The 14,587-nt window shown below is 37.6% G+C and overlaps 1 protein-coding gene across 2 annotated transcripts in view; it reads left to right on the top strand.

Annotated features, from left to right (window-relative positions):
- The first annotated feature begins 1,126 nt into the window (after window positions 1-1,126).
- The window catches only part of cpne7 (copine VII), a 41,820-nt gene continuing 28,359 nt past the window's right edge, over window positions 1,127-14,587 (top strand). Inside the window, exons 1-5 of one of the 2 annotated variants that reach the window (XM_028015788.1) lie at window positions 1,127-1,452; window positions 2,388-2,578; window positions 2,694-2,888; window positions 8,691-8,873; window positions 9,132-9,206. In XM_028015788.1, the coding sequence (XP_027871589.1) occupies window positions 2,715-2,888; window positions 8,691-8,873; window positions 9,132-9,206 (432 nt within the window). In that variant the 5' untranslated portion in view covers window positions 1,127-1,452; window positions 2,388-2,578; window positions 2,694-2,714. Of the gene's footprint in view, window positions 1,453-2,387; window positions 2,889-8,690; window positions 8,874-9,131; window positions 9,207-14,587 lie in introns of both variants that reach the window. The other variant, XM_028015787.1, reaches the window with a different exon arrangement.

Raw genomic sequence — 14,587 nt, 5'->3', positions numbered from 1 at the left:
TTCCTCATTGTTGTTATTTATCAAATTAAAGCCAAGACTTAAAAATAAAATTAAAAAAATTGTGTGACAAATTTTGCAGACCTAGTTTTATCTGGACAGTTTCAACTGGTCGTTTTCTGTATGACTTTATCACTCTCACATCACTGTGGAGAACTTCAACATTGATGCAGATTTGCAAACAAAGGTTGTACCATCATGTTTTTTTTTTTTTAGAGAGAAGACATCTTGCTTGTGGCAACACATTCACACAAGATGTACAGTACTTGTTCCAAAGGTACTGTGATAAAGATTAATCATATTGCACAGTCTTATATCAGGGTGATTTTTGCAGGGATCTTCACTCGTAGGAAAATTGGCATCTGTCATTCACATGCATGTCTCTCAAACTGCAGATTGATGGACTTCAAATTATTTGAAGGGTGTGTCCTGCCTCTCGCTCAATGACACGCGGAGTAACTCCACAGCCCCCTGAGACCCAGGAAGGCAAGTAGAAACAGCAAATGGATGGATACCTTTATGAGACTGACGGCCTGTAAGATTCTTTTTCTGGATTCAAGAGTCTAGGGACGAACTAATAGATTTCTGAGTGTGTTCTCCCTCGTAGGACGATAACAGTAGACGTTTTAGATTCAATGATGACATGTTGAACTCTAGCTCAACTTTCTGACACACGAGTTTCCTTTAATTGTTAAGCTTGACAATGTTGTACACTTAGATGCATATTTGTGCGATTATGGACCCAAATCTACACAATTTATATTGAAATTAATGCCATCATTTCACAGATGCAGCTGTCTGTATATGCGCTGGCTTTCCTGTTTGTGGTTTTAGCAGAACTTGTTGGTAGGCAGGTGGGCTACTGCAGTAAATTGAGTCATTTATATAAAACATGCTGATGTTGGAGAAATATCTGACGGCCATATTAGTCTGAATCTATAATTAAAGTCCCATTTGCAGCACAGATTAACTTGAGGGGAGAAAAGGAGCGGGGGTAATATTTTATGGATTTCTTCATGGGTCACAGCTTTAATGCGTTCAAACGCTTTGCACAGATCTTCCTCTGGTTTAGAGCTTTGTGTGAGCTATCAGATGTCATTCTGTGTTGCACTTCCACAGACTTGTCCCCCACCGCCCCCTCCCCACTCCTTTCCGCTCCTCCTCCTTTTATGGACTCGGGTTTTGAACTGAAATAATCGCGTCCCAGCTAAAAGCCAACCCGTAAACATCACAGCGGCTTGCTGGACTCTCTCCATTTCCCCATCTTCCTCTCTCTTTCTCTCAGAGCCGAGCCCACTCCCTCCTCCACGCTTGAGCCAATGAGTTTCGGAGGAGAAAGCAGAAGAAAAAAAAATAAATAACGGAAACCAATCTGTTTTTTTGTTAGTTTTTTTTGTAAGAGCGGATTAAACAAGTGTTATTTTTCTGTCGGGAGTAAAAGAACAACTGCATCAGGTAAGGGGCATTTCCAGCTGAGTTTGTTGTTATTGACGTGTTTTCCCGGGAAACTGGAGGTTGTTCTAAATGACTGATCACTCAGTCAGAAATGATTTTATTAGTAGAAATACGCTGTCTGTGTTTGAAGGGGAAAATGTGGGATCAATCGTTTTTGCGTTAACCTTGACTGGACCTGTTTTCACAAGAATGTAGATTTTTAGAGTTAATCGATCGGTGATGAATTATTAACTAAGCGCTCCAGAGCTTTTGTTCACTTGACTTGGATTTCTTTGTTCGTTAACACAGTCAAAGTTTTGCTCTACGAAATAGAGGAGGTCGCATTTTAAATCTGACGATACCTGCTGCCTTGTCGAGTTTAAAGTTTGGACCGAGTGTTGTTGGAAATGCTCGTGTGTTTCGAACATCGCCGCTGCCACTGTCCGCGGTGCTGAAAGACAAACCTGCAGCTCGTTTGTGTCACTTTGTCGAGGATAAATTTCAGGCCGTTTTCATATATTCAATCCCTTTGCTTACGGAAACATAAACTAGGCAGCTGCTACTGACATTTGTTTAAAAAAGAAAGAAAAAAAAAAAAAAAACAAACAACAACAAAAATAACTCGGGGGTGGTTTATATTTTTTTGGGGAAATAAAAAAACAAAACAAAACAAAACAAAAAACAGATAATCTGCATTCTTTATCTGCTTTTATCTATCTGTTATAGAGAAAGGAAAACCACTGACCCTATTTGTAGATGTACGTTAGAGTTTGCTTTCTCATTCTGTAACATTTGCAGTGCACAAAATTGTGTGATTTCTTATTTCGTTCATGCATCGCAATAGAAAGGATTGTGATTCAGATTGATTTTCCCTTTTTAATGCTGATATTAATTGCGGTCAGCTTTTTTTATTTAAAAGGTTGAATCTAAATGCGCAAAATGCTCAATCTTTGCAGGAATCTGACCCAGATGTCTAATATCCAACCCTGTCAACTTCACATCACAAGAGAGGTGAGATGAGATTCCTCACAAGACAATAACTGGCAGGCAGTCATAACAACTCTGCTTTGGTTTACTCCCCTGGGACTCTGCAAGAATCCCTGTTTTTTTGTGACATCTGCACCAAACCAAAAGGGTCCGGTCTCCTGTGAGTGTGCCAAGTCTGTGCTGAACTCTTGCAGCCAATCACTTGATCTTCTCTTCTCCCTCCTGGAGCTATTACCAACAGTTTCACATCACACTGCTTTGCTGCTTGCTGGCAGCTCCTCTCGTCTTGAGCCACGATGAATGAAGCTCAGGAGGCAACCTCCCCTGCGACCAGCCTGAGCGGTCCGGCTACCTGTGTCTCCAAAGTTGAGCTGCGTGTGTCTTGCAAAGCTCTGCTGGACCGAGACACGCTGAATAAGTCAGACCCCTGTGTCGTGCTCATGGTGCAGAACAATGGGCAGTGGATTGAGGTGAGGCTCTCTCTTGTTTCCCCTGTACTCTCATTCTGACAATTATGCTGCTAAGACTTCTGGATCAAAGTATCGGTGACATCTTTTTGTCGTTCCAGATCAAAGAACAGACGTTTTAAAAAGTGTTGACTAGCGTTTAGGAATTTAGGAAATATTAATTGTATTTAACAAGTGCCAGATTCATCAATAAGATATTATTTTAGATTATTTTTTTCCCTCCTGGTTCATAAGTTTGCATATATCTCATTATTTACTAAAATGACCTTTTAAACTGTGCTGCTTGCTGGCAGCTCCTCTCATCTTTAGCCACGACTTAGGTAAAATATTTTTGCTGTCCTTTAATGGGTTTTTCACAATAGTTTGCTGGAATTTTGGCTCATTCCAACAGGCAAACCTAGTGCAACTCAGTCTGATTTGTATACTGTTTTGCTTGCACGCATCTTTTCATTCCTGCCCACAAATCTTCAACAGGCCTTACATCATGGCTTAGGGACAGCTACTCTAAAACATTAATTTTGTTGCCCTTATTGCACTTTGTAAGTAATACTGTTGTATACTTTGGCACATTGTTCACATGGAAAACCAATTTGTGTGCAACCTTCTGGCTAATGTGTGAGATGTTGTCTTATTATATCTATTTTGTAAAGTGCAACAGTCCATCATGGAACAAAGCATCTTCACAACAGGATGCTGTCACTCCCAGACAGTTTGGAGGGTGTTGTCAGGCTTCCCTGTTTTTCCTCAAACAGTTACTTTAGACTTTAAGGTCTTTTTCTTTGGGCATATTTGGAACTGTAATCTTGCTTTTAAGTTGCTCATGAAGTAATGTCTTCTTACTCTCTGAGTGACCTTTCAACCCATGTTGGTACAGAATGTGTTCCACTGTGGATAACACACATTTTGTAGTAAAATCCACTGGGAGCCTGTCTCTTTCTTAAATTATATGATGAATGTGCATTTCCATGTGGCTTACATTTGCTTATAATTGTTTGAGATGAACATTGCCACTTCAGGTGTAGATTGTATCCAAAGATAAAGCAGATTTGTGGAAGTTCACAATTCTCCTGCTGATATCTTGACTAATTTCTTTTGTTTCATATGATGTTACACAAGAAAGCAGTCTGTTTGAGGTGTTGCCTAACATTGCGTTCACAGTGGTGCCTTTACTTAACTCAATTCTGGGACTGACAATTATTTCAGTCACCTGGGCTTTCCATAATTGTTTAAATGCCTGGTAATAAACTTGTAATTAAACTTTTTATTTCAAAGAAAGTAATTGTAATTATCCTAAAAATGACTGTTTTGGGCATTTAACAAACAGAAAAAAATTGGTTAACCTTATTAGACTTGAATACAATTTTCAGTTGTATAAAATAGTAATTTTATACATCTGGTTTAAGTTATATATTATGAGATATGTTTGCAGATAGAACACATTCAGTCATTTCAAAATCAAATAAGATGTAAAAATTCTCAGAAAATGAAATCTTTTTGTAATCCGATGAATTTCCAGCTGGCCCTCTGTTATTGTGAAAAACATAATTGAGTACAGCTGGCAAATGAGGTCTCCATGTTAAGTAACACTGTCTGCACTAGCAATTTCACTGTTTAAAAACACATAATGTTGTGAGCCCTTTTAGTGTCACTGCATATTTAACATGATGGTCTTTATTTGAACTTAAGCTGATGTGAAATTTGAGAAGCAGGTTTCTTATTTCCCTGTCAATTAGGCAATTTATGTTCATGAAGGGAGGCTAAAATCCAGGACTCCGTTACGTGAATGATTTGTTAAAGTGTTGCAGAGAACACTGCAACTAATTATATATATACACTGCTCAAAAAAATAAAGGGAACACTTAAACAGGTGTTTCACACTTAAAGTGTTCCCTTTATTTTTTTGAGCAGTATATATATATATATATGACAAACATGTTTTAGGTAAATTGTAGAAGTAAAACTCTGCCAAATGTTCTTCACCTGGGAGGTATTTGTAGGAAATTCTTGGGGATGTATGAACAGGGAATCACAAGATGCTATTTTTAGACACAACAGATAAAAACAATTAGCTGTACGGTTGCAGTGTGGGTTCATTGTAGCATACGTTTATGAGTGGATATTTTTAGCTTCGCTTTGTGACGCAGATTCATATGAACTAATTCACACAAAAGTTTGTCCATCCGTCCGTCCGTCCGTCCGTCCGTCCATCCATCCATCCATCCATCCATCCATCCATCCATCCCCATTTGTCTAATTTGTGACGGTAAGCACTTGTTGTCTGACACTCTGCTGTCAAATCCCTCACACATGGGAGGTACCTCTGTTTGTGTAAACTGTTTACTTACGTCAATAACTGAGTAAGAAGCAGAGCCCACTCATACCCCCAGCATATAAGCCTCTTTTTTCCCTCTGCGCTTATGCTTGTTTTGGCCACAGAGATTTGAAAAAGAGCACTTATCTCATTAGGACATATAAGACAGGGCAGATGATGATGATGTGACTTTATGAAATTTTGTGCAGCCACCAACCATTTTTTCCTCTTCTGCTCCTTGTGTGTGTGCTCCCGGGAGTTCACCCAAATGCGATCTGTTTGTTGATGTTTCATAATGTTGGACCCTCCTGCTGGAGCTCATTACAGAAACACATTTCTCATGTGAGGGTTGTCTCTTTATAGATGGCTCAGGCCTCACACCAGCAACAAGCCGGCAACACAAGCTTCATCACAACCCGTCTTATATGATTCTGACTATTCTTCATCAGCAAACAGACTCACTCCAAATCTGTGCATACAGATGGCGCAGTGAGAGAGATAGCTGGAAAAAAATCCTTTAAGTGCTAATGGCACAAATGAAGCTGGTTGTTAATTTGTTTCTATGCAATGTTCGCACGGATTTATCCAGAGTTCCAGTTAACACCAGGTCTCAGTATTCTTAAAACAAATACACCTGTTTTTTATTCAAGCTAGTCAAATTAATGTGCACTATTACTTTATCACAATCTGAGTAGTAGAAAGTTGGTAAGCCTTTCAATGTAGAGTTTACATTTTCAGTTTCCCTCAAAACCCGCTAACATGTGTGGAAAAAGAAGATTGCAGGCGAAACCCAAAGGCTCAAAACCACAGAAAAAAAACCAGAAGGTCTGCACTTCAATCAAATCTCTTGCTACTCAAGTGTTTTGAGCAAATGCTCATTCTCAGCATGTTGCAAAGTTTCAATCAAGCGGTACAAATTTGAATCAAAATCATAAAGCTTTCCGTCAAGTGTATTGCATTGAACAAAGACAGCAGCGTGGGATATTTCTAGATGCTAAGTGAGGTTATAGAGAGAGATGTATGGATGCATTCATGCAAGTAGGAGGCCTTTTGTTGTTTTGTTCCTCTTGGAGGGTTGGATCAGTACCAATTTAGAGCCATTCACTCTGACTCATTAGCATATTACAAGAAAGAAGCATTATTATATGATCACCACGACTGAGGCCAGGGAGAGTAGGTTGTAACAGTGACTCTGTCCGTCCGTCCGTCTGTCCATCCATCCACCCATCCATCCATCCAGGTTTATTCAGTTTTCTTTCTGAAAGCACTCCATTTTGGTGAAAGGCGGCTTTATGCAGATCGTTTTATTGATGAATAGGGACTAAAATATGTTAATTTAAGCCAATCTATCACTGTCTCAGTGAAGTAATTCATCTCCTGGCTCTGTGTTCATCTAACATTCTCATTCAGATACTTTTTTTTTTCCATCGGGAAAGAGACATTTTTAAAAATCCAAAGAGGTACTCCAAATACTTCACATATTCCTTAAAAAAATATTTAGCTTATTTGTCATTTTCTGTGCAAACCAAAAGGATAATTGCTTTGCATTTTTCATCAATAAAATTAATGGCAGTTACATAACATGTCATAGTGACAAAGACTTGTACCTAATCCAAATTGGGGATTTTTCTTCTTCTGGTATTCCCAGAAAAAGGAAAAATTTGTGTTGTCAATTTAGCAAGTTACATAACTTGTAACATACATCTCTTAATCTTTGAAGCATGCAAAAATAAAGCTCTTGTCAAAAGAGTGTTTTAGGAAATATAGACTTTTTTAATGAAAGTTTCATACTGCAGCTTTAAATAATGAGGTGATTTGCTTGTACACAAACATGGCATTTTGCCTGAATTTGAACTGCTCTAGCTTACCTGAACAACTTCTTTCTTTTTGACTGCTAAACAATTTAAGTTTTTTCCTACTTCCTCCCTCTGGTCTTAATTGGAAGGATGATGATGGTATGAACTGCACTGCAGATGTAGACATGCTGGATCGAGCTCATTATGAGCCGCTCTGCCTGGCTATCATTTTCAACAAAAGGAGAGGTTGATTCAGGACGAAAACAACATTAGGATGCATCTACTAGACTATAAGTAGTTTTTGTATGAACTTGGTAAAATGGCTATAAAGATTGTTAATAATATAATTTGCTACTGAAGTCAGTAATGTTCCTCTCCCCATACTGCTTTTATTGCTGCAGAACTTTTCTGAAATCCTTTCAGTTTTTCCACATGGAACCCAGACTTTGTGCTGCTACGCAAGACAATAAAACAATTTTAAAGAAGAAAAATGTAAATATAGAGGAGAAAAAAATACATAAAAAACTGATGAGTTGCCTTATGTGATGGCACTAGAAACATGTGCATGTTGAAGCAGGAGGGTTGATCTTGATGAATAAAAAAATAGAACAAAATAGCACAAACAAACAAATAGAAGGGACATTGACTTGTTCTGAAGCAGACAGTATTTTAAAAAATAATTTGATTGATTTCTAAAGTAAAATCTAGTTTGAGGCTTTAAAAACGTGCTTGAGCCCCCAGAGATGTCTGGGGATTTTAAAGTGACATGTTAGACAGTGCTTTCCTCTTCTATCTTTATGGAGCGCACGCAATTTTAGAAGACAGATCATCATTCCTCTAATAGGGTAAAAAAGTCTTACAAGAAACGATTGACTGCTGGTGTAATCATGGCAAGCCGAAAATCTGTATTTCTTTCTTATCTTATCTCCACCAGAGCGAGAAATGAGAGACAAAAGCGCTCTGTCACCCCATTCTAAAGTCATCATACGACAAAGTCTGAACCTGCTTCACTGACACTGAAGAAATGACTCAGAAATAACTGACAGATATTGAAGTGACATTTTAGATGACCGCTGAAACCCTCGATGTCTCTAATTTACTGGCGGCTGAGCTCTTCTTGGCCTCATAATAGACCTTTTTCCCTCCATTTTGGGAGATTTATATGTTTACTTAAAACATTTTTATCAAAGATTGTAAGAATTTTTACAGAACAGAAAAAAAACCCTTTTGTAATATTATGTTTAGCAGACTAAAATTTTTAAATTATTTTTGTCCTCATGAAGACTTATGCTGCATAAAAATGTTCAAGTGTGAGTGCTAAACCAACATCTTGAGCACATGGGGTCTAAGTGAGTTCATCTTCTTCTTGTCTGTCAGTCAAAGACAGACAAGATATTTTTTTTTCCAAGCTGCGATTAAATGTCAGAGCTCTCCAGCCGTCTCTCGTGTCGTTCCCTGGATGGAAGCTTAATAACATATGACCATATATTCTGCAGTTCTTCAAAATAAGTGGGAAGATGAATGTGCTGCAAGTTATATTTTTTTGATTTACATTAAAGGCTGATGTCACAAACAGTCTGTGAAATGGGTTTCATTCCTCACAGTAGCTTTGATGATTAAACTGTGATTACAGTGGAGAATATTCCAGTTCTTAAGTATCTTTGTTGGAAGCTTGATTTTGAATGTGTTTCCTCTCAGCTGGACAGGACAGAAGTAATCAAGAGCAACTTACACCCAGTCTTTGCGAAGGTTTTTGGTCTGGATTACTACTTTGAGGAGGTACAGAAGCTGCGATTTGAGGTCTACGACATCCACGGGACTCACAGCATAGGGACGCGTGATGATGACTTCCTGGGAGGCATGGAGTGCACACTTGGTCAGGTGGGCAGATGCTTCTCTTTTGCATATTCAGTTTGTTGATGGTCTATAGAAAGATAACATGACTGAGAATGACTGATTCAGTTGTTTCAGGCTTGTATTCCTTATTTGTGATGTTAGACACCTGATAATGTGTTTTGCTGCTTGCAGGTCTAGTGTTTGTGATTGATAACAGTTTCTGCTGGTGATGACTCAGACCCCTTTACACTCCTCCTAACTGCGGTGGGCTTAAAGGTGCTTTGCTTATGTTGCTTGTTGCAGATCGTGGCCCAGAAGAAGATGATAAAACCATTGCTGCTTAAGTATGGGAAATATGCCGGCAAGTCGACCATCACAGTAAGCTTTTTCCCGGGTGTTTGTGATCCTTTCTGCATGCTGATTTACTGTATGGCAAAAATTATATTATTCATATTTTTATTTTCTCAAGCCTTCACCAGTTTATACTCACACCGAGAGTTGCTCACACTCTGTGTTTCTTTCTTTCACAAGAATTTTCTCCTTTTTTTAATGGACCTCCAAACTGTTTTTATGAAGAGTTCCTGAAGATCATTATCATTCTAAATGATCCTTCCAGTGTTTTGCACCATGCAGATTCATTCCTATCAAGCACACAATCACATAGCTCATGGAAATCAATAGTGTTAATGAGAAACGTGATATTTTATTAGGATCTTATATGATTAATCAACACAAGTAAAAGGAACTGTTTTCAATTTTTTCCCCAAAGAAATTCTGAAAAGTATGTTGTGGATGTGATCAGCTTCCGTGAGTGAGTGCTTTGTAGAACAGCCTTGCACTGCAATTACAGCGAAAAGGTGTTTTGAATATGTTTTAAAAGCTTACCACATGTAGAGACACACATTTTTAACTTTCAGCTTTTTCTTTTTGAAAACAGGATGGCAAGCATTGACCAGTGACCAGAAATCCTTAAGACTTGCCACAGATTTAACTCTAGATTTAACTTATACCAACGCTTTTTGAAGGCATCTAACACATTTTCTTCCAGATGTACCCTTTGTTTAGCTTCATCCATTGCCACATAGTTTTTTATCTGTTATAAAAAAAAAGGCATCCTCTCACCATGATGCTACACATAATCTTATACCTGTAGCCAGATCTCGATCTCATCTGACACATTTCCACATGTACACATTTCCTTTATGGCTTGAGGAAAACTGGAAGTACTCATCAACTATGGGCTGCTTTCCTTTGGTCTGTCTTACAAAATCCACAGCATTTGAAGTTCAGCAGTACATTGAAGTTTGTCATTAAAACATCACAGCATTTTATAAAGGTTTTTGAGTTATAAATACTTTGATGAGGTGCTGTTATAATTTTTCAGATGTAGGAAGAGCGATGCTGCTGGTTCATTAAGCACCGTTTTAATGGTGCTTCATGGCACTTTACATCACAAGGCCCACTGTTATAATAAATCTAGAGCAAATGAGATGGTGAAAGGTCTATTCACATCTGATGGGGCTATTATTCCTAAGGCTGGATATTTTCAAACAATTCGGATTTTCAGTCATCAGTTTTGTGAATATCATGTGTGGCTTGATATCTCCAATTTTAAACATAACTGGAAACATTTTCCTCATGTGTTAAATCAGGCTGCATAGCTCATGCTTGGCATGAGACATTATTAGAAGAAAATCTAAATCTTAATTAAATGAGCTGACACCAGAGCGAGAATTTCATTTCACTTCTTGTAGGTCTTCAGATTAACACTGAAATATTAAAGAGGGGAGTTTCCTGGTCCTTTTGGGGAATGGAAGAATAGGAAGAGCAACTTCATAATGTTGATCCTTTTGCGCCCCCAGTGACATGAAGCATTTATTACATAATGCACCAGGCAATAGGCAGAAGATAATTATCAGGTATATTTTAGAGAATGGATGTCTCCTCAGATGCAGCAGAGGCAATTTAGATATAAACAGGAAGGATATTTTTGTAGATCATTAGTTGTGCTGTGAGATACAATGTGAGCTCATTAAATGAGAGTCAAAATAGCCATTTCCCTGTTAGAAAAAGCCTGCTGTAGTGCCTTTAACAACTCAGTGGAGGAACGTGTGAAAAGTAATCATTCATAAGTTAATGAACCTCTGTAAAAAACAATGGAGATAATCTCTTTCAACAGGTGAATTAATATCTTTTTATAGTTTAATAGGGAACCAGAAGCAGCAGGAACTTTCTCACACAAACCAAAACAGATAAAAGCACCAAGTGGTTGTTATTATTGATAGTTTTATATGATAACATCATTGGCAAAAATGTTTTTTTGGTTAGCAACATTGTTGCCTTCCTGTTAAAAGCTTTGTGTTGTTTAGTTTATAGTATTCACAGTGGTTATAATATATAATCATTATATAAATATATAATAACTAAATTGAATCAAATTGACTTAGACATAACGGCACTGTGAAGACAACCTTCTGAAAACTAAGTCACAATTTGACAAAATTCATGGAAAAGTCTCAATTATGTCTGTTGACATGATCAACGATGCAACATTTTAATTTAGCTTGTAGAATTTTTCCAGGATTCCTTAAACTCATTTTATCTTAAAAGTAATTTTGCAAAGTTTATGTTTTTGAAATTGTTTTTTGTATGAGTGCGTTTTCAGAAGTGCTTCCTCTGTGTTGAACTGATGAACTGCTCTGTTAGTTCTAGTGTTATTTATTTCTTGTGTTTTTAAATAAATTTCAGTTTGGATTATTATTTTCTGTTTTGTTGCAATAATGCTGATATCATTGCTAACATGACACAATATTGTTGCGGTCATAAAGTGCTCAACTGGGAAGCAAAACTACCAACAGACAATAAAATGCCTAAAATTGGACAGAGGTGCAGTAGAGTGGACTGTAGAAACAAATTTAGCAAATGTTTTTCATTATTTTTGTACAAACTTAAGAAAAAAACAAACAAATAAATTGTTGCAGTGCATTACATTGATATATTCAGCAATGTGAATTTGATTCTATACATTGTGTTTTCTGTTCTTGACCTTTATCCCACATGTAAGTACGGTAACTTTATTTTATTTGGCTCTCTTCGCCATCAAAGCAATTTAACTTAGATTTGCTCACATAGAATAAGCTATTATGGACTGGAGTAAGAAAACATATGTACAAGATGTCAACACATAGCAAAGATGTCAGCTTAAAAAACTGAATTTTACTGAATTCCTGCTTTTTCCTTAATTTCCTGCTATCTGTTTTATGATATTTCCAGTTTTTGAGTGCAATCAGGTATTCAGGCCAATTCAGGCCAATTTCTTTTAGCATTTTTAAAGCAGAAATATTTAAATTATAAGGCCAGGAAAAAAATATTTATGTCCAGATTTTACTGCCAGGTGCCCCAGTATTCTTTGATTAGTGGGAAAGTGATCTGTCAGTACCCAACACAGGAGGCGAGATTTTTTTTCTGGTTCTTGATTTACCCAAGAACCAGAGACTAAAAGTTATAATCATCATTTGGCAACTTAGGGAAGTATGGACTGTACCATCAGACATCAAAATTCACCACATAGGAGATGAGCATAAATATGTGTCTGTTCTTTAAAGGGTTAAATCTGACCAAATGTAAAGTTTCTAAGTATGTGATCAAGGAGATTTTCTGGAGATAAAATACTCAAATTAAACACACACACACACACACACACACATTTGAAAAAACAACATATGAGGCATACATCAGCTCTGCTGCTTATTTAAAAAGAAATGTTTGCATGGAAGCAACAAAACTTTTTTTCTTTCTTTTTTTAACTACCTCGGTGTCTCTGCCTTACACAGAAAATCAAACCCTGAGCCAAGCACAATCCCAGCCTTCATTATGAACAAGCAAAACCTTATTTTAACTACATCCAGGTCTCAAAGACTCAGTCCCAGCAAAGACAGAAATTTCAGAATACACAATACTCTACCTCCTGTACCTTCATGTTTTACAAAACTGTTCACCTTCCCTTGTTGCTCATTGCAATGTCTTGTTATGCTTTCTGATAAAAAAAAAAAAAAAACAAGTTTTCCGCTATGCAAGTCATCACTGTCAGGTTTTGTCTGGGTTCGGTCATGCTTGCTGCACATCTCCACTTCCTGAAGCTTGATGTCAGGTTTCTGTCAGTCTCTCACAGCCGAGCAGAGAACAAACTGAGGTACTGAGCGTGGGAGAAAAGCAGCACAGTGGGAGCAGCAGAGGGTGCTCGCTGATTCTCAAAAACATAAGCAGAAACTTTTTTCTTTTGAGCAAGTTTAAAGAAAGAAAACAGGAAGCTTTTAGAAGTCAAGTTACCAACAGCTTTAATGTTCTGCTCTGGACAGTTCACTTTGACTTCTTCATGATTTATAGATGCAGGTTGAGACTCTTACCTGTGGGAGTTGGGGTCTTACAGTTTTCCGCTAATGGCTTCCCATTTTGGTAGGATATGCAGTCAAGCTAAGTAAAAACATTTCAAAATTTTACCTGAATTAACTTGTCAATGTGATGGAAAGTGCAGGAATTAAATAGGGGTTCAAAGGTGTGGAGCTGTGAAAAAATGCCTTTAACTTCCATTGAAATTTCTGTAAAACTCATTTTTAAAGCACCATGACAGTAAACACTGCCATGGGTAAACTAAACACACCCCCACTATTCAGTAATGTATGTAATTGTGTTAAACAGCAATATCTTAACAGTTATTTCATTGTATGGCTTTACCAGTCCCTCAAGTCATTATGTAAGGATTTTTTCACACTCTTATAAAGAGAAATTTATGATCAAATCATCACTCCTCTACCACGTTTCTTGACATTTTTGTATAATGTTCTTATACTACTGATCTATATTTTTTGAAAAGTATTGCAATTTGTTTAGATGACAAACCTTGGTCACAAAGGTGGGCGGGGAAAGGAGACACCAACTAAACCTTGAACTCTGACTGGCCACTGTGGCTGACCTCCCTTAGAACAAAAACAGTCATTTTGTTTGTAGCGCACATAGATTAGCATTTCAAAATGGAAACTCCATACTGAAAACCAATTTATATTGAAGGATACAAAATAGTGTTTCTCTCTGTTTTAATTTCAAATGTTGGCCTGTTGTTTATTGCAGTCTAAGAATGTAGATGAAATTGTAATGTTAGTGTGCCACCTTTCTACTATCTGTGCCCCTGCTTAGCCACCCAAGAAGTGCTTAGTCATGCTCCCATATTCCTTTATATAAAGTAGGCTTTCTTCTGTCATGTTTTTTGTTTCTAAAAAAAACAATAAACAACAACATACTTGTCTTTTTCTAAATCTAAGGTTGTAAACATTTGACACGGTGACTGAAGCTAGTGGAGCCTCACATGTACCTCTTTCTTTCTTCTTTTTTTTCCCAATCTTTCTAAGCATTTCACTTCAATTAGTTAGCAGCAGTTGCATTCCTTAGACCAGGCATGTCCAAAGTCCGGCCCGGGGGCCAATCACGGCCCGCGGTCAGATTTCATACGGCCCGCAGCTTCGGTTTTATAATGTATTATTTATGGCCCGCCTGCACTGTGAAACAGAATAAATAAATCATAAAACTTGAAACTGTAATTCCTCCTTTCACCAAATGGTGGCAGCACCACTTTAATACTATCAGTCTGCCTCCATGCAGCGAACCGCTCTCCACTCATTTCTGCCATGGCCACTGCAAAGAAAACAAGTTTACAGTGAGGGCCGCCGCTTTCAAGAGAGATGGGAATTATAATACTTCTTTTC

The sequence above is a fragment of the Xiphophorus couchianus genome, chromosome 4, assembly GCF_001444195.1.
Source record: "Xiphophorus couchianus chromosome 4, X_couchianus-1.0, whole genome shotgun sequence".
In the NCBI taxonomy this organism is placed as follows: domain Eukaryota; kingdom Metazoa; phylum Chordata; class Actinopteri; order Cyprinodontiformes; family Poeciliidae; genus Xiphophorus; species Xiphophorus couchianus.
Note: the sequence above shows the minus strand (reverse complement) of the source record. Positions and strands in the feature narration are given on the sequence as shown.